The 20,423-nt window shown below is 44.2% G+C and overlaps 1 protein-coding gene across 3 annotated transcripts in view; it reads right to left on the bottom strand.

Annotated features, from left to right (window-relative positions):
* The window catches only part of LOC127007538 (neural-cadherin-like), a 48,479-nt gene that overhangs the window by 20,708 nt on the left and 7,348 nt on the right, over window positions 1–20,423 (bottom strand). For 2 of the 3 annotated variants that reach the window (XM_050878710.1, XM_050878717.1), the window contains exons 6-19: window positions 17,848–17,865; window positions 16,928–16,942; window positions 16,217–16,311; window positions 15,877–15,996; window positions 15,493–15,636; window positions 13,421–13,615; window positions 11,504–11,700; window positions 10,212–10,301; window positions 9,699–9,819; window positions 9,045–9,215; window positions 6,895–7,045; window positions 5,206–5,367; window positions 4,669–4,793; window positions 530–691 (exon numbers count right to left, since the gene is read on the bottom strand). In XM_050878710.1, the coding sequence (XP_050734667.1) occupies window positions 530–691; window positions 4,669–4,793; window positions 5,206–5,367; window positions 6,895–7,045; window positions 9,045–9,215; window positions 9,699–9,819; window positions 10,212–10,301; window positions 11,504–11,700; window positions 13,421–13,615; window positions 15,493–15,636; window positions 15,877–15,996; window positions 16,217–16,311; window positions 16,928–16,942; window positions 17,848–17,865 (1,766 nt within the window). The remainder of the gene's footprint in view (window positions 1–529; window positions 692–4,668; window positions 4,794–5,205; window positions 5,368–6,894; window positions 7,046–9,044; window positions 9,216–9,698; window positions 9,820–10,211; window positions 10,302–11,503; window positions 11,701–13,420; window positions 13,616–15,492; window positions 15,637–15,876; window positions 15,997–16,216; window positions 16,312–16,927; window positions 16,943–17,847; window positions 17,866–20,423) is intronic. The other variant, XM_050878724.1, reaches the window with a different exon arrangement.

Raw genomic sequence — 20,423 nt, 5'->3', positions numbered from 1 at the left:
AGAGAGAGAGAGAGAAATAAAAAAAAAATGCTGAAGAGACGTGTGTGGAAAAGAAAAGGAGAAAAGTTCGCCGGAGGAAAGAATTAAGAGAGACAGTGGGCTGAAGAGCGTAAGTTTAATTAGCACTTGGGGTAAGAAGAAACTTTTAAAGAGTCTCTCCACCATCCACCTCGCGCCGACTAAAACAATAAGGCTTCAAAAAACGATATATAAAATCCCGCGGAAGAAAGAACAAGTCCACGCAATAATAATAAAACTTCCTCTGCTCATTAAGAGAAACCTGGCACACACCTGGCTAGCAAAAGAAGCCTAAAAATACACCAGGTCATCTAATGGAACGGAGACACATACCTGGCAACCAAAGGGATACCGAACACATGCCTGGCTATCAAAGGGAACCCGAACACATGCCTGGCTATCAAAGGGAACCTGGACATACACCTGGCAATCATTGGGAACCTGGACACATACCTGACTATCAAAGGGGCGGGACACGCATCAGGCTATCAAAGGTAACTTGAACACACACCTGGCCAAGTGGGTGCGAGCAGTCGGTGTTCTCTGTGACCACGAAGGAGTAGTTGCCTCGCTGGAACACGGGCTGAAGGTCGTTCACGTTCATCACCGCCACTACCACGTCCGTCAGGGCCGGGGCGTTGACGCCGTCATCCACCCGCACCCGCAGCGTAAACTGAGGGAACAGTCACTTGCACGTTACTACCTTCTGTATGCAATGTACACATTATAATAAAATACTAAGTGAGAAGAGATCTATCCAGGCTTGTATCGACCCAGAATAGCATCACAGAGCGGCAGCAATGATATATTAATCCCTTAACACAGCAACACACACAAACCTCACCCGAGACGAAGTCGTATAATTTTATGTGACGGTACAATGCCACGGGGACCCAGAACATGCTGACCACACAGAACACAAGCTGCTGCAGGTTTTCACTGGTGTGGTTCAGGAACTTTCATCCATTCAAGATGACCATCTTGACAGGAATTTTTTTAATTAAAAATGCTACTGTACTCTGCACACACAAAAAAAATATTCAGTATGTATGCTTGTTTATGGGATTACTAGTGTCCTTTAGTAATTTGATTATGTTTGCCACCTTGATTTGATTGTCAACACTGATAATGTGGTGCTGGGTGCTCGGTGCACCAGCTGCCATCTCGCGGTGAGCGTGTGGTGTCGTGAGCAAGGATGTCGGAGATGGAAGCAAACCATGCCTGACAAGTGTTTGTGCGAGTCGGTCTTTATGCAGCACAGACATTAATAACCACCAGCACCTCAGTACTTACACCGCACCACTCTAGATCGCGGCACCTCAAACGCGTTACATATAATCACAAAACCATGTACAGTACTATGCCACCAACACTTCAATATTATGATAAGTGTTATCCCCATGGCAGTAATGGGCACATACATAGCAGTTACGGCACAAGTGCACAGTCGACAAGGCTACGCCACGCTGACTAACTGGTTCAGTGGTTCAGTTTGAGCTCGACAGAGCGAGCGAGACCACTGAAACAATTACCTAAGAGTTGTTCGCTTGTTCCTCCACTCACAAAGCTCTTGGAAGATGCGTGGTGATTTGATTATTTCATTTAGGTATCAGCTGTGTTGGTAGGCTCGATGAGTTTGGCTTGATAGGAATATTTATGCATGAAGTGTGTGCCTATATACACATACTCCGCTTGATTACTTTCACTTTTTTCTCTGTGGAAGCAGCGCTTAGCAAGCTTTTTTTGTAAGCCCTGGAGCTGATTCCTTTACTGTAAAAAAGGTCCCCCAAAGGGTTAAGATAGACCCCGGGGGTCGATGGGGACCATCCAAGGGATCGATAAATGGCTGGGGAACAAAAGGGGAGAGAGTTCATGAAAGGTCAATCTTTCGGGGTCGAAAGCTAAGATGTATAGTACTTTCATTTATCTATAACGTCCCGACCAGCTCCTGTATACCTGTAGCCCGCCGCCCCCTTTCCCTTGTCTCACCTATCTCCGCTATCCTGGGAGAGATACACCCAAGTGTACTATTACCCTTATTATAATAATAATAATGATAATAATAATAATAATAATAATAATAATAATAATAATAATAATAATAATAATAATAATAATAATAATAATAATAATAATAATAATAATAATAAAGATAATTTATAATTATTATTATAATTATCATCATCATCATCATCATCATCATCATCATCATCATCATCATCATCATCATTATTATTATTATTATTATTATTATTATTATTATTATTATTATTGTCATTGCTATTATCATTATTATCATTTCTAGTATCATTATTATCAGAAGCAGTAGTAGAATCATTGCTATTAAAATAATTCGTTGTACTTTTAATCAAGTATATTAGTGTTTACTAAATTATTTTCACATAATAAAAGCATGAGGTTCGAAAAAAATATTTGGCCGTCATGGCTGCCTTCCTTCCCTCCCCGATTTATCTTTCATCCTTCTACAGTTGGTGGTGTTCCTGCATTATTGAGGCTACAAGAGCAGTAGAGTATCTCACACAATATTAATATATAATTATACGGATTTTCGCGCTCGGTGGCATTTGTTTTACTGCTCGGCTGGTACCCGACATGGTGAATTGTTTATTCATTCCGATACCTTTTGTTTCTCTTGGCTGTATACTATGTTTCACAAGGACAGTACTAATGGGAGTGACACAGATCAGCCACCATACACCCATAATGCAAAGTCAGAGAATTAGAGAGCAAAACATACAGTCAAGTGCCGTAATCTAAGTGTGGACCCGTGTAGAATCACCGGGCATCTATAAAAAGCCTTCACACAATGGTACACAACAGATGTGCCCTTCTGGACACAACTTGTGGTGATATTTATACATATTTGATTAATTGCGCGCGCGCGCTAGTGAGAGAGAGAGAGAGAGAGAGAGAGACGGGCGTCCGGAGGGGGGCCGGGGAAAAAGGGACAGATGCCCCCCCCCACCCCCACCCCTAGGAAATCTGATATATTCCCATTCACACTTTCTTTAGCAAGTTATAACAGAATTCATATTTTTCAAAACCTCAGAAGGGTACCTGGTGCTGCAGTTATTGGGAAACTGTGTGCCGCTGCCTTGTGGTTCACCAAGGAAAATATGAAATTTGACGTATGTATGTATAGGATCTAAAACATATTGGCTCTGACCCCACTCTTGAAAAAACTGCTGTGGACGCCCCTGAACATACCGAGAGAGAGAGAGAGAGAGAGAGAGAGAGAGAGAGAGTGTGTGTGTGTGTGTGTGTGTGTGTGTGTGTGTGTGTGTGTGTGTGTGTGTGTGTGTGTGTGTGTGTGTGTGTGTGTGTGTGTGTGTGTGTGTAATTCACCTCTTGGTCTGCTGCGGGTCTCTCTCGAGACAGCCAGCCGTTCCCCTACGGAAGGAACTCAGAGCTCGGTGACCGATCACACAACACACCGCGACAACGAGGTCACAACTCCTCGCCTTACGTCTCGTACCTACTCACTGTTAGGTGAACAGGGGCTACACGTAAAAGAAGATAAACCTAACTTATCTTCACCCGGCCGGGGAATCGAACCCCGGTCCTTTCGGTGTGTGTGTGTGTGTGTGTGTGTGTGTGTGTGTGTGTGTGTGTGTGTGTGTGTGTGTGTGCGTAGTAGAATAGCAGTGTACTGGTGGGAGGGGGACTCACCAGACGAAACTCACCCACACTTACCCATTTTTTTTTCTTTATAATGATACTCTATCACACACACACACACACACACACACACACACACACACACACACACACACACACTCAATCAATCAACTACTACGAGGATGGTGCTGAGGTAGTGACGGAGGGTGTAGTGGCGCGCCTTTACCTCGGTTCAGTCCACACCCAAAAAACGTACAACAACCATCTTCACTGTTAGCAGAAGTGTGTGGCATTTATTTCCTCTCTTTCTCGTGCATAAATATATACGCAGACTGCTTACAACACTCCAAAATCCTTCTGTTCGTTGTTAAGTGCTTTAGCAGCCAAATTAGCTTTAAGATGTAAACCTCTGCACGGGAACTGAGCGTAGATGACGTCCAAGCGCATTTTTATGTTTGTTTGTTTGGTGCGTGGTAACGTCACTGGAAAATTATCTGTATGTATCCAAATCAGAGTTTACCACGTCGTTTTTAAACTATATTCCCTCCTTATATACTCGGAATACTCATAAATGCCATGCTAACACCCGGTTGAATACGATTGGGAGAAGGGACTAATTGGGGAAATGTAGCTTTGTTTTTTTACAGACAAACGCAGCACGTAAATCGTGGCTCAGCTCCAAAAGGTCCCAAACACCCATGAATACCATAATAACATCATGAAAATAACTACCCCGTGTTTGGTATTGCTCGTGCCCTAGCTACAAAATATAAAAATCCCGAACTCTCATAAATACTTTACTGACGTCATAAAACATCAAATCCACGCTCAGGGTTTGATATTTTCCCCATCAGGCACCATTCAGCCAGCAGTGCAAAGACTAAAGTTACTTCACTGGTGGGACTACGGTAAACAAGGAAGTCCTCACGCCCTAGCCGCCAAGGGTACTGGGAGACTGCCTAATATAAGCTCGGCACCCCTCAAGCTAGTTATCCCTACAAGGGGACTCACGTTTCGGTCCATCACGGGGTAGTCGTAGTCCAGCGGCTTGTTCACCAGGATCGTTCGGGCCAGCGGGTCGATCCGGAATTTTCTCTCTTCATTTCCCTCGACGATTTCGAACGTGAAGTGATTGACTGGAAGGAAAGAAAAGAAAGATATTAATAACGTCGAAAGGAAATCGTTAAATGTCCTGAATGAGCCTTTGATATTGTGCACAAGCAAGTACATATGTATGAATTATAGAGTAGACAGTTATTGTTGATTTTTTTCATACATTTTTTGCGAGAAACTCGGACCTCCATTTACCGACATATGCCATGAACTATTTCCACTCCAACACAAATCTTCTGAACCGTCTGGCCCTTAACACGCATTAGAAGACACATAACCCACACCAGGCAACAGACACGCACTACCATCTTTTTCATTATTTCACCCATACTCTCCCATTTCTTTTTAGTTTGTAGATGTCTCACTCTTCGTATCACCCTGCCCTTACAACTGCCCCTGAACTTCACACTTCCTAACCGTTAGTTGGTGCCTCACCTATGTCCTGGTCATCTACGGCCAGACGTATCCCCGTGGGCTTGCCGGCTTCCCTGTTCTCGGGCAGCTGTACCTCGTACACCCCCTGCGAGAGGTCGAACTGGGGCGCCACGTCGTTGAGGTCCTGCACCGTGATCCAGTAGGTGGTCATGCGCTCGTGATCTGGAGGGGACGGAGCCAGACGGACGTTTATTGTATATGGTGTGAGGAGACAGACAACTACGTAGTTTTATATGTATAGGATAAAGATGTTTCCCGCTGCTTCCATAGATAAAGGAAACGGGGGCTGTAACTTAGTTTCAAAGGTGGTGATATAGTTCTATTGCTGCTTGTGGAGGTGGCCATGATTGTGATCCTTGTGTGTATTTGGGGGTGGGGTACTTTTTTTTTTGTGTGTGTGTGTAACTCACCACGGCCTGATCACGAGTTGGACTCGCTTTCGCCAGCAGGTACCCTCCCGACACGAGCAAGTGAATGCTCATTTCGTCGATCTCCGGGTACTGCCAGGACCTCACACATTACACACCCCATCCCCCTTGCTCAAGGGGGGACAGTAACCACTCCTAGTCAACGGAAAGAGTCTGGCCTGTGTGTGTGTGTGTGTGTGTGTGTGTGTGTGTGTGTGTGTGTGTGTGTGTGTGTTGGTGACGGTGGATATTTTTTATGCTACCGATGGAGAAAACTGTTTCATCACCCAGACACGATTCCAGGAAATAAGAAAAAATCAAACACTAATAACGGCTGCATGCATCCTGTATGAGCGTAGGTGTGCTGTGAAGCCTGTAGCCGCACTTACTGGTGAATGACGCACGGTGACGCGTATACTAAAGATTACTGAGTCGTACAGGTCATATCTGCCTCTCTATCAGCTTGCTCGCTGCATGATGCTGATCCACGTATGAAAACTACGGAATATTTGGGAACAAAAGTCTACGCTGTTTTTATGTAAGATTTCCCAATGAGTTGCAATCACAATTAATTAATTTTTTTTTTTTTAAGGTGGAAGCTCATACTGTTATTTTTTTTCTCAGAATTCTAAAACGTTCACAAATATGTATAAAAACCGGGATAATTTAGAGCCATGAAATTTATTATCGCTATTACCTGAAGGAGAAAAACATGTCGATCAATGCAAATCGGTAGAGAGTATCGATCCGAACGGTTACGTTATGTTACTACAGCGAGCGTCTGTCGGGCACTAGCGCGTTCAAAGGGTTTAAAAACACTTACAGATATTTATGACGCATACAGAATGCTTCGGTGCTACAGAGCAACACGCAAGGAGGCACATGTGTTTGCGGTCCTAGGAAAACAAGGACCAATTTTAAATAGAGAGAGAAAAAAAAAAGATCGGCATTATAATCAAACGTGTCGCGGATATAGACCTAGTTATAACTTACTGGGTAGATTAGGAAGTTCGATGCTACAGGACAACACACATAATAATAAGGAAAGCAAATTGAGACATTAAAAAAAAAGGCAAAATATATATGAATAAAAGTGTCCCTGAATCTTGGCGCCGAGGATGAGCACGGAAACTTATCTAATTAATTTTCGTTGGAAGAAACTTTCGCCTGATATTTATTATTAAAGAGTTTAGGAAAGACGCCTAAGAAGGGCTGATCCTTGAGCGTCTAGTGTGTATCTCCTACTTTTGGAATGGAAGCCTCTTACTGATCACTGACTCACCTGGCACGCCGTCGGTCACCTGGATGGGCACGCGGTACTGGCTCACCTCCTCCCGGTCCAGCGGTCCCGTCGTCCACAGCTCCCCGTTGGTCTTGAGGGTGAACTTGGTGATCACGTCGTGGGAGGCCGTGGCGTCGAACGAGTACGTGAGCTGCCGACGACAACAGAGAAAGAGAAAGAAAAAGAAAAGTGAAGTAATGGAATTCACAAAATCACGTGCCGACTTTTTATTTATTTATTTTGTAACGAAGCAGGATTATAAGAAAAAAATACGAATATCTTAACACTCAACGCTTCTTATTTTCTTTGTTGACTTTTGTACGTGAGAATTATTACAATGAAATGTGATACTGACAATGTAAAGTCACAGAGAGGAAAAGACGGCACAAGGCAGACTTTTTTTATATTCTTTTGTAAGTGTATTACAACTTTTGCAATTTCATCATTACAAATCACCACATAAAGTTTAAACTTGTAAACCAGAGAAAAAGGAAATCACATTCAGGCGCTGACTTTTGAGAACTTTGAGATTGGGGCTTTTTATTGTCTTTTCTAAGTATTTCCATTGAAAGGCAAAGATACACTCGTCATTAGAACAGTTAGATTGAAGAGCTAGATGATGTGCGTCAGTGATAAACCACACAAAAAGTACGCAACCAGTGAAAAACGAGTAAAACTTCAAAACGGTTTAAAATCAGGGCACACACTCACGCTTCAACTGAGCAAAAACACCGAGAAAAAATCTAAAACAGCCACCGGTCAGGCTTTTTAGAGTTCTTTTTCTGCGGGCTATTTTTCTTGTCTTTTTTTGTTTTTTGCCCTTGAGTTGTTTCCTCTACGGTAAAAGAATAACGAAAAAACCCCTGCTACGTCAAGGCTGGAAGGATGAAACATTTCCACCACGCACTGACAAATCGTTCCCATCATCAGGGTGGAGGAAGGTGGTCAATGAATGGCCCATTATACAAGCCATCGACTAGTGGGAGACCGCAGCTGTGTCATTAGTTTCGCCACGACGAACCCCACCCCATGGACACGTATACCTCCCCTTACCTTACCTTTCCTACCTTTGACTTCCCTTCCCTGTCCGTCCACCCTTCCATCCGTCCTCGCATCGATTCCCTGTTGTGGCAAATGTGTTTAATCCTGCCATCCATCGCGGCGGCAGACCCAGCAATTCATCAAGACGACATGCACATACCCACACCCTTCCCTCACTCCTGCCATGGAAATGACACTAAATATGAAAGATTTAAGGTGGAGGGAAGGAAGGGGTAGGAGATGGTAAGGTGGAAGGGGAAGGAGTAGTGGGAAATAGGGTAGAAGGGCGGAGGACGGTAGAAGGTGAGGTGGAGAGGGGACGGGTATCAGCAGGTAAGGTAAGGTGAAGAAGGAAGACGTAGTAGCAGGGAAGGTGAAAAGGGAAATAGCAGGTGAGGTGGCAGGGGAAGGAGTAGCAGGTATGGTGTAGGGGGAAGGAGCAGTAGTAGGTATGGTGAGGTGGAGAAGGAAGAAGTAACAGCAGGTAAGGTTAGAAGTATCAGGTAAAGTAGACACGGAAAGAGGAGTATGGTATAAGGAGGAAGGAGCAGGTGAGGTAGCAGGGGAAGGAGTAGTAGGAAGAAAGGTGAGGTGAAGGGAGAAAAGTAGTGGGAGGTAAGGCGAGGTGAAGGTAAAAGACGTAGCAGCAGAGCCATGGCTAGACGGCAGGGGGAATTGATCATCCTGTCTGAGCCAGGATGGGAGGAGGTGATGGACATATCAATATTAGAAAGATGATAGAGATACGAAGGGGAAGGACCTGGGGTTAAGCAGAACCTGGAGGGAGGAGGAGGAAGAGGACGAGGGAGGGGGTGAAGAAGGGGCGTCGAGGGAATGAGGGGTAGAAGTAGGGGTTTAAGGAGAGAAGAGGAGGAAAGCAGAGGGGATTCGGAGCCGGAAGAAGGGGAGACAGGCCATTTGGGAGTCACAAGTTAGTCTGTACTTCGGGGAGGTGTTCACGGCGATGAGGGGAAGAGGGAGGAAGGGGGTGGAGACTGGAGGAGGCAGGGGTGGAGAGACTGGACGAGGCAGGGTGGAGAGACAGGAGGAAGCAGGGGTGGAGGGGGTGGAAGGGTTGGAGGAGGCAGAGTGTGGAGGGATTCACACACCTTCCTGTACTCTGGGGAGGCGTCCTTGTCCACGGCCTGGATGGTGGTGATGAGCGTGCTGTCCGTGTTCTCCAGCACCGCGCCGTCGAAGGGCTGCAGCAGCGGCGCGTTGTCGTTCACGTCCACAATGGTGACCAAGACCTGCTGCTCCAGGCGGGCGTTGCGCTCGTTCTGCGGCAACGCAGGGGTTAGGAGTTCTGTGATTATGGGCGAATATGATACAACGAAAAAACTCGGAAGTCACACACACAAAAAAAATATCGTTAAAGAGTGATTTAGTGATTATACGTGATTCATGGAGTTGCTTTTCTTTTAGTTTGATTGCCAATGTGTTGTGTCCCTGTAACGTACACGCATACATCCATAAATATTATACATACATGAATCTAGATAGACATACAAAGACAGGAGGAAAAGTAACCTCATCGACTAGTCTTGTCATATTGCTACCAACGACAACTGCGCCGCGTCTCCGCCGTCCACTCATCACTAGCCACAGCTTGAGCTTGGACAGCTAGAGTTACTACACTACATCGGTGCCATTCACTACCTGCAGGTAAAGTCTGTAGGTCTGGACAAACTCGCAGAGGTGGGAGTATACTTGTTACTTCATATTAAGGCAACTGCTACGCCAACTCTCGGCCGGCCACTCACCACAATCTGCAGGTTGAGTTTGTAAAGCTGGACGAACTCGTAGTCGAGGGTTCGCGTGGCCACGAAGACGGTGACGCCGGCGCTGTCCCCGCAGAGAGAGCTTTGCTGGTCAGGCAGCCGTCTTTTGAGGGAGGGAGAAGAGCGGTGACGTGGAGGGACAGATAAAAACGGAGCACGGGTAGAAAAAAAAACATAAAACGATTGAAATATAGGGAAATTTAACTGAAAAGTATTTTGATATAGAGTATGAGGGGAAAATACAAAAGAGATAAAATGGGGCACATTCATTAAATGAATAAACTTTAATATTTGAAGCACAAAAGGTAGGGTTAGTAAATTATACTCTGATAATAGGAGAGATCACATGCAACGTAGTTGGGATACCACAAAAATATTAAAATAATTATATCGTAGGGTGAATAGGTAAATAAAAATAAGCCAACTTAAAAAAAAAAATCCATTACAGAAACTGCAATAACACAGTGAAAACCCATTACGCTGGAGAGCACTCACCTGATGGCAAATGTGCCCTCGGAGTTGGTGTCCGGCGTGTCGCCGTTCACGAGAGTGAAGTAAACACTGGGAGAGTCCGCGAGGTTCGATCTAGAACAGAAAAAAAAATAATAGAAAGAACAGGGGCGGGGATAAGTGCTGTGAGAGAGAGAGAGAGAGAGAGAGAGAGAGAGAGAGAGAGAGAGAGAGAGAGAGAGAGAGTGTGTGTGTGTGTGTGTGTGTGTGTGTGTGTGTGTGTGTGTGTGTGTGTGTGTGTTGTTGTTGTTGTTGTTGTTGTGTGTGTGTGTGTGTGTGTGTGTGTGTGTGTGTGTGTAAGATTACACACCAATAATAATGCTTCCAGCATCCATCACAGCATCTATTCCAGTGTTCCTTTGTCAGACAAACGTCAGACGTCACCACCAGCCCGTCATTCCCCTCTGCCTTCCCGGCGCCAGCTCTTCCTCTTTTCTTTTTAAACGCCACGAGCAGCGAGGCCAGGAAATGGTTCTGGGGATGGCGGGAAAATAACCACCCTGCCAGCCTCCGCCGCCACCATCCCCACGTGACAGGAACCAATCTGCCACGACCCGCCAGCTGATGACACATTCACTCTCTTAATGGGAATCATAACGCCCCGGCCCCCAATGGTACGGGTTGACACTCGCCTCTACACTCCCACTATCCTCGCCATATCAGTTTTGGAGTTACAGCATCTGTCAAAACGCCTGAGAGTTTTGTTTCTTCACTGTGAGTCTGTGAGATTTCAACCTATTGGCGTTCCTTCACGTCTGCGATCTTAAGAGGCACTGTAGTAGCAGGTGATGTTTGTTTTGGTTCTTGTTTTGCTTTTGTAATCACAACGGAGTCCCTTTATTGTAGCTCCGGCATTGTCCCATTGAGTTTTTTTTTTCTTTTCACTTTGCTCTCACTTCAGCTACGACTTTGGCCCCCTATTCGTCTGCAGTGCATGTCCCTTACTACATTCAAAGACATAATTTATTTTGAGGGCTCTGTTACTGCACCCCTCACTCACAAACACACCACCACCACCTATGTGTTCCCCCCTCCCCTTTCCTCCCCTCTCCTTCCCTCCTCTCCCTTCCCTTTCTCTCCCCTCCCCTACCTCTCATCTCGCACGCAACGCCACCACCCATATTTTCAGTCCTTCCCTCCCTTTTCCTTTTTTCCCCTCTCCTCCCGTACCCTACGTACCTTTTCCCTTCCATTCCCCTCACCTCTCACACAGTACCACCACCCGCATTTTCTCCTCTCCCTTACTCTCCCTTCCCCTCCCCTCCCCTGCCCCTCACCTCGCACACAGCACCACCACCTCCGTGTTCTCTGTGGTGTTCTCCGGGATGGCGGGCTGCCGGGGGTGTTGGCCGACCACAGTGGGCGGCAGCTCCCCCGAGGACACCACCTTGATCGTGACTGGCGCCGTGGACCACAGGGACGGCGTGCCTCCATCCACCGCTCGCACCCGCACGTGGAAGATCTGGGTGTTGGCCTGAGGGGGAGAGGGGGGGGGGAGTGATGAAGGAAGAAAGGGGAACTGGAAGGATGGAATGAAGAAAAATGGGAAGGATGGAATGAAGGAAATATGAAAGGGGAAAGAAAGAAAATAAAACATAAGTTGAAGGAAAAAAGATGGAAGAATGAAAGGAAAGCAGAGAGGATGGGGCGAAGGAAGAAGAGAAACAAACAAACGAGGAAGGTCTGGGAGTTTGCCTTGGGGGGGGGAATGAAGGAAATGTGAAAGAAGACACAAAGGAAATAAAGCAAAAGCTGAAGGATGAATGGAAGATGGAAGAATGAGAGGAAAGCAGAGAGGAAGGGACGAAGGAAGGAGAGGAATAAGACAGAAAAGGAAAGACGAAGAAACAAACAAATAAAGCAGAGAAGCAAGAAAGTAAAAAGAAAAAAAGAAGAAAAAAAGTCAGGAAGCAAGACAGGAGATCGGGCGGAAAAAAAGAAGAAATAAAGAAGCAGAGAAGAAAGGAAGGAAAAAGAAAGAAAAAACAGGAAACAAGGAAGTAGACGAAGAGAAAGAAAACAAAAATAGAAAAGCTAGGAATCAAGGAAAGAGACGAGGAGGATGAAAACAGGAAAAGAGAAGCAAGCAATCAAGGAAGCAAACGAAGAGGAAGAAATCAAGGAGTCGAGAAGAAAGAAAACAGGAAAAGAGAAGCAAGCAATCAAGGAACCAGACGAAGAGAAAGAAATCAAGGAGCCGAGAAGAAAGAAAACAGGAAAAGAGAAGCAAGCAATCAAGGAAGCAAACGAAGAGGAAGAAATCAAGGAGTCGAGAAGAAAGAAAACAGGAAAAGAGAAGCAAGCAATCAAGGAACCAGACGAAGAGAAAGAAATCAAGGAGCCGAGGAGGATGAAAACAGGAAAAGAGAAGCAAGCAATCAAGGAAGCAAACGATGAAATAAAGGAGCCGAGAAGAAAGAAAACAAGAATCAAGGAATCAAGGAACCAGACGAAGAGAATGAACACAAAAATAGAGAAATATTAAAAAAAAAAAATCAAAATATGCATCAGAAAATTTAATGTGCGTGACCTTTGAGTCGGTCCAGATGCCACTCCGTAACCTTCGAAATTTCAGTATGATTATTACCACACTAAGAGTCGCTCTTTTCACGACCTTTGCCTGAAATTCTCATTGATTCCGTTCATCTCTCTCTCTCTCTCTCTCTCTCTCTCTCTCTCTCTCTCTCTCTCTCTCTCTCTCTCTCTCTCTCTCTCTCTCTCTCTCTCTCTCTGTATCTGTCTTTCTCTTTCTTTTTCTATCTATGTATTCGTATCTGTCTATCAATTTATCAATATTTATTGCTTGCCAATCATTACAACGAAACTAAATATTTATCTATCTTTTTCCCTATCATGTTACTTTCATTCTATCAATGTGTCTGCCAACTGCCAATACATTCTCTGCATGTAACTAGTTATGCATTATTCTGTATCTCTACTCGTCACATTATCTATTAAAAACAAGTACCATACCAATGTGACGATATAAAACCACAAGCCCTATACACAACACTTCCTTCCATAACACTCCTCTTCTTCCCTCCTTTTCACCCTTTCCTCTGCCCTCTGACCTCTCCCTTCTTCCATCCATCATCCTCTCCCTCTCTCTTCACCTCCGTTCTCAGGCCGCCTCCCATGAACCGTCACCCTTATCTCCCTCCTCCCTCTTCGTCCGCCGCCCTTGCAGTACTCACCATAGTCGGCTGAAGAGGTCGCTTTAGGGTGAGAACGCCTGTCAGAGGCTCTAGGTAGAAGAACTCCAGGTGGTTCGGGTGCCCCTCAAGGTGGTAATTGATTCTTGCATTCTCACCTGTGTCCCGGTCAGAGGCGGAGACCCTGAGCACCGGGGTGGCCGGGTTGTGGTCTGTGGCCAGCGTCTGCTCGTACCGCTGTTGTGGGGAGGAACATGTTGTGAAGGGGGTGACCCAGGCAAGCCGAGCGCTTAAACCACTGCACCACGCGAGAGTTGTGTGTAATTCACCATTATCTGATCACGCGATAAACCCGCGATCGCCATCCTGCCGAAATCACACAAACACAAACACACACACACACATACACACATATCGCGCGCCGGTATGTGTGTGTGTGTGTGTGTGTGTGTGTGTGTGTGTGTGTGTGTGTGTGTGTGTGTGTGTGTGTGTGTGTGTGTGTGTGTGTGTGTGTGTGTGTGTGTGTGTGTGTGTTTGGTCACAGCAAAATTATTTATGCAACCTTTCATCAGCGTTCTTTTTCTCAGTATTCCTCCAGCTGTTCTGTGTTGATGGATATATCTGTATAATGCGGTTTTGTCCACAAAATACACAGAATATCAGCCTCAAGCCATCCACAACTACAGGTGATTCAGTAAACTTTGAGTCGCACAAAACATGAGTAGCAAGAGGACTAAAGAACGTTAAAAAAAAAAAAAAAAAAAAAAACGAATAGTTCTCCCTCACCTCCACAGGTACTTCCTTTAGACGACCTCGCTAGTATTTGAGTCGGATCGAGATGACCTGGTGACCTTCAGACTCAGTAGCAATAAATCACTATCTAAATCAATCAGGCACAATATCCCTCTGGGGCTATACATATATAGTACTTCTTCTTTAAGAGATTGCGACCCTCCTACCACCTTTGACTCCCACTCCATAAAAACAGCATTCGACTAAATTATTCCCGATCCAATACTTCAGCGAGGGTTTAATTTTACAATCCATCGTGTGTGTGTGTGTGTGTGTGTGTGTGTGTGTGTGTGTGTGTGTGTGTGTGTGTGTGTGTGTTTTAGCCCTTTTCGAAATACTTCCAAATTCTGAGTCAGTGCATCCATCAAGTCTTAATTAAATCTCACCTCTGTGTTAATCTCCAAAGACAATCAAGATATAACTAAACTATAAGGCACTTCAAATTACGCCCATTCCCCCATTATAAGTTATGCAGCTCGGACAAAAGCAGCACGTGTTCCCGGGGCCAAAAACTTCATCTTAACGACCCCGCAAGAAGGCCCGTCTAACCAACTTTCGCGAACTCGCACTAAGATATGTGGGCCATCCATTTCCCTCGATCAAATGCGACGTGTCTGGGCGCTGCCTTCACGACGGCCCACCTTTCCTCTTGCTCGTAATTTTCCTGGTGGCCAACTTTTCATCCTCTGCTATAAATGAATTGTCTCGTATTTACTAAACCATAAATTAATCCTTCCATGTTTTATGTCTCATCTGTGTTCAAAGACTCATGCAAGTTCCCAATTATTATTACTGTATTTTTGTCCTCTTTGTTTGGTTGTTGCAGTTTTCAAAGATTTATTCTCGCCTTTCTATCTTTTACTCTCAACAAACATAAACTAATCGGTGTCGGCAGTGTCATTCAAGATCCTCGCCTTACTATATTTTTGTCTTCTACGCAGGATCGTTGTAGTTTTCAGTTTTATCCTTTTGTCTTAATTGATAACTTTTACTCTCTACAAACAGAAGCCTACCTATGCACGTGTACTTTAATGTCCTCCCGTTCCTTTATTTTGGTCCTTTTCGTCGAGTTGTTGCAGTTTTCAGTTTTAGTCTTTCGTCTTTGTACCTTTTACTCTTCAACAAAAAGTCGTCTATCCCTGCGAGTGTGCTCTTTAAGGTCCTCCCGTTGCTATATATTTATCCTTTTTGTAAGGTTGTTGTAGATTATTGTTTTACCCTTTTGTCTTCATACCCTTTACTCTCAGCAAACAGAAGCCTACCCCTACAGGCACCGTCCTTCAAGCTCCTCCCGCAGCCGCCCCAGGAAGCCGTCAACTCACCGGCAGGTCAAACACGGGCGGGTTGTCGTTAACGTCCTCCACCACGACCCTGAAGGAACACGACGTCTGGCGGGGCTGCGAGCCACTGTCCTTCGCGATGACCGTCAGGAAGAACTCTTTGTCCTCGCCGTCACGGTCCAGGCGCTGGCGGGCACGAGGTAAAGGAAGATGAAGGTGAGGAGAAGGGAAAATATGAAACTCCAAGAATGATGACATATTGCAAAGGATATTCACCTTCTCTCTCTCTCTCTCTCTCTCTCTCTCTCTCTCTCTCTCTCTCTCTCTCTCTCTCTCTCTCTCTCTCTCTCTCTCTCTCTCTCTCTCTCTCTCTCTCTCTCTCTCTCTCACTCTATCTATCTATCTACCTCTCGCTCGCTCGCTTACCCTGGTGGTGGTGATTTGGCCGTGCTGGTTGGAGGCGTGGATGGCGAAGCTGCCGAAGCTGTGGATGAGGGAGTAGGAGATGGTGCCGCTACGCCCGGTGTCCTGGTCTGTCGCGAGCACCTGAAGGAGGAGGAGGGGAGAGGGGTTGGTTAGTTAGTAGTCAGAAAGGACAGGAGGGGATAAGAGCAAAAACACTGCTCTCTCTCTCTCTCTCTCTCTCTCTCTCTCTCTCTCTCTCTCTCTCTCTCTCTCTCTCTCTCTCTCTCTCTCTCTCTCTCTCTCTCTCTCTCTCTCTCTCTCTCTCTCTCTCTCTCTCTCTTTATCTATCTATCTATTTTACCAGGAGGACGGGGCTGCCAGCCGTCACGTTCTCCGTCACGTGGATGTCGTCGTAGGACTGGCAGTCGGGGAACACGGGGCGGTGGGCGTTGTCGTCTGGGTGGTGGAGAGGGGGGGGAGGGGGGTATATTATTACAATTTTTTTTATCATTATTGTTATCGTTGTTATTTGTAATGCTGCCAGCGGTGTCGAACATGACTCAGAAATGTAGTTGTTAATATTGAAACATTCTAACATCATCCCTCTAAAATGATTTGTTTAAGCTCAAGCCATTTCATGCATAAACTTAGTATCTCGTTAAGCAACTCCAAATTTCTCAACTTTCAGCACTTACTGCGGCTCATAATGTGATCTATAAAGTTTAGTGGCCATCAGTGTCTCGAAAACTAATTTGTCCATTAACTACGCAGACCCGGGCCTCTAAAACTTTATTTCCTCACCTTAAGCGAAAGACAACATTAAAAATCTCTTCACGTAACATTCTTCACCTCGGCTTTTAAAAATAATTCCATCAGGAAACTTCAATTAATAACCTTTCTCGCCCGTGGCCTGAACTGTATCAGACAAACCCTTTCCAATTTTAGTGTAAGTTCTTTCAAATATTCTCCTTTACACAAACATCAAAAAAAAAAAAAAAAAAAAACACAACCAATATGCACCGCGTTGCATTTATTAATCCAGCAACGCACGGCATGACTTAATTATTCATACCTGAGACGAGGCGAGCTGCGGCAGCGTGGGAAGGAAGAGCTGAGATTAGTGATGCATGGAAACAGCAGAACGGAAGGGCAAGGCTTCCTGTGTATATTCAGCCAAGAAAGTCAATCATATCCCCCCACTTGAAGTAACATGAGAACTGTCTAAGCTGTAGGAAACCGACCTCAAACATTTTATGACATTTACAGTTAGCATCGTATAACAACTCCTCTTTTCTTTCGCTCATTCTCTTTTGTACAGGTGGTGGCCGACAATTTTCTGGGGTAACTGCACGTCTTTCACTTACAAACACAAAACACAGGTACAAATCTTTCACTTCAATGTATGTCCATAATATTAAGTAACAAAAAATAAGGTATAAAGGGATGAAATCTAGAATGTTATAATAAGGAATCCATGTTTGTATTAAAAAAGAGAAGATTATGTAAGTTTATTATTTTTTTTAATAACAATAAGAGATAAAGCCTGTATGGGTTCGCAAAAAGAAGTGTCTCTTTTCAGAATAATAGTTAAATGATGCTCTCGGCATCTCCTCCTTTCCTAACATAAAATGGGATTGATCTCTCTCCCAGTCCACAACATCAGATCCTTTGTCAGAATGCTAATGGTGTACACTGTAGCAACTTTTTTCCTTTGCACGTAACAAAAGATTGATAGAACAGTGTGCGTGTCTCTCATTGCAATACACGCACGATGGTTGGTCATATATATATATATATATATATATATATATATATATATATATAATATATATATAATATATATATATAATATATATTATATATATATATATATATATATATATATGCCTTTCTTAGTATAATGCAACACCCTCCATAAAAACACTCACAAACACGCACGCGTTCACACACACACACACACACACACACACACACACACACAGTATTACTCACCGTACGACGGGTTACTGGCTGATAGGAAAGGGGAAACAAAATGTAAGTATTAATTAGCAATTGCTTAGTTTTACAGAGAACACATATATAGAGCCAATAGGGATATGAATACTGGGCTTAATGAGTCTCCCATGCTCGATTGTGTCGTTGGGAAGAAATATATATATATATATATATATATATATATATATATATATATATATATATATATATATATATATATATATATATATATATATGCAGAATACATGTTGGCCCCTACAATACAGTATATCATGGATGGGTGTACACTCCACGTACCTTTTATTTTGAACAAAGACATTCGGTTCAACAGCCGAGTGTCATTACCACAAAAGCTGGTCCCTCTGAATGTACAGTAAATTGATATATATATATATATATATATTTTTTTTTTTTATGATTTACACGGATTTTCATGCTAGGTGGCATTCGTGTTGTTGCACACCTAGTGCTCGCCCTGTTTAAGTTCTGTCACTTTTCTCTTTAATTTTACAGTATTGTTTTTTAAATGGACAGTTGTAAAGAAAGTGTATGGAAATATCCGCATACATAAGAACGTAAGGAGTCTGCAAGAGACCGGTTGGCCTATACAAGGCAGCTCCTGTAATCCTAACCCCACCTTAACTCACTATCCATAACTTTATCTAACCTCTTCTTGAATGTAGCTATGATATTCGCACCCACAACATGGCTGTCAAGCCTGTTCCATTCATCTACCACTCTATTGGTGAACCAATTCTTGCCTTGTCTTTGCTGAATCTGAATTTGTCTAATTTAAAACCATTGCTACGTGTCCTATCTGGCTCATTTACTGTCAAAATCTTGTTGACATCTTCTTTATTGAAGCCCTTCATCCATTTATAAACTTCTATCAAGTCTCCTCACAACCTTCCCCTTTCTAGCGAGTGTAGATTTAAATGCTTGTCTATCTTCATAAGGCAAGTTTCTCACCCCTTGAATCATCTTTGTCATCCTCCTCTGTACAGATTCTAACATCTTGATATCCATTCTATAGTAGGGGGACCAGAACTGAACTGCATAATCGAGATGAGGTCTAACTAGTGCTAAGTAAAGTTTTAGGATGAATTCAGCTCTTCTATTGCTTACGATCCTTGAGATGAAACCCAGTACTCTGTTCGCCCGATTTTTAGCCTTAATGCATTGGGCCCTAGGACGGAGGTCATCGCTCACTAGGACTCCTAAGTCTCTCTCACACCCAGACCTGCTTAGAGGAGTGTCATTTAAGAATTAATTGTGTGAGGGGTTACTCCAACTTACACTCAGAATGCTACACTTCCCGACATTGAATTCCATCTGCCACATCCCTGCCCAATCATATAGTCTGTCAAGCTCATCCTGGAGAACGCTAGCGTCCCTGTCTGATTGGATTACTCTACCGATCTTGGTATCATCTGCGAACTTACTGACATCACTACTAATTCCTGTGTCCAAGTCATTGATGTAAATAATAAAAAGCAGCGGACTCAGCACTGACCCCTGTGGGACGCCACTCGTGACACTGCCCCATTCAGATTTTTTACCATTGATTTGCACTCAGCTTCCTACCACTAAGCCACGCCCTGATCCAGTTCAAAACTTTCCTATCTACGCCGTGAGCCTGAAATTTTAGTAATAGCCGGTGATGAGGGACTTTGTCGAACGCTTTACTGAAATCTAGATATAATATGTCATAGTTTTCATCTCGGTCAACCGCCTCGATTACTTTAGTGTAGAAGGACAACAGGTTAGTAAGGCAAGACCTACCCTTCGTGAACCCATGCTGTGAATCATGAATTAAATTATGCTTCTCCAGATGGTCCCTGATGCTCCCGGCTATAATTGACTCCAACATCTTTCCTACAACTTATGTTAAGCTAATTGGGCGATAATTTGATGTCGCTGACTTGTCTCCCTTTTTGAAAATCGGCGTCACATTAACTACTTTCCATTGATTGGGCACATACCCAGAATTTACCGACATAAAGATATCGGTAAGTGGGCCACTGAGGACCCCCTTGCATTCTTTCATAACTCTTGGGAATACTTCGTCTGGGCTCGGCGACTTGTTTTTCTTCAACCTACCAATCTCATCCTGGACTACTTGCCTAGTGGTGATCACATCCCTCAACTTGTCGTTCTCTTCGCCCTCATATACCTGAACTCTCTCCGGAATGGTTGTTAGATTTTCCTGCGTGAAAACTGAGACAAAATAGTCATTCAACATTTTACTCATATCTTCTCCATTCTCAACGAGCTCCCCTGTGTTTGTTTTCAACGGTCCAATTCTCTCCCTTGTTTTCGTTCTGTACAATTTGAAGAAGCCCTTGGGATCGCTCTTGGACACGTTGGCTATCCTAATCTCATAATTTCTCTTTGCTAGTCGGGTGTTCCTCTTCACTGACCTAGGTAGTTCAACATACCTACCTCTGAGGTGGGTTTCTCCATTCTTTATTTTCCTATAAATTCCTCTCTTCAAGCCAATCTCATGCTTGAGTCTGCAGGTCATCCATTTAGGGTCGTTATTGTCCTTCCTACGTGCTTAGTAAGGGATATGC

This window comes from Eriocheir sinensis, chromosome 3 (genome assembly GCF_024679095.1).
Source record: "Eriocheir sinensis breed Jianghai 21 chromosome 3, ASM2467909v1, whole genome shotgun sequence".
Lineage (NCBI taxonomy): Eukaryota > Metazoa > Arthropoda > Malacostraca > Decapoda > Varunidae > Eriocheir > Eriocheir sinensis.
The sequence above is the reverse complement of the archived record's forward strand: the minus strand, read 5'-3'. Positions and strand labels throughout refer to the sequence as shown.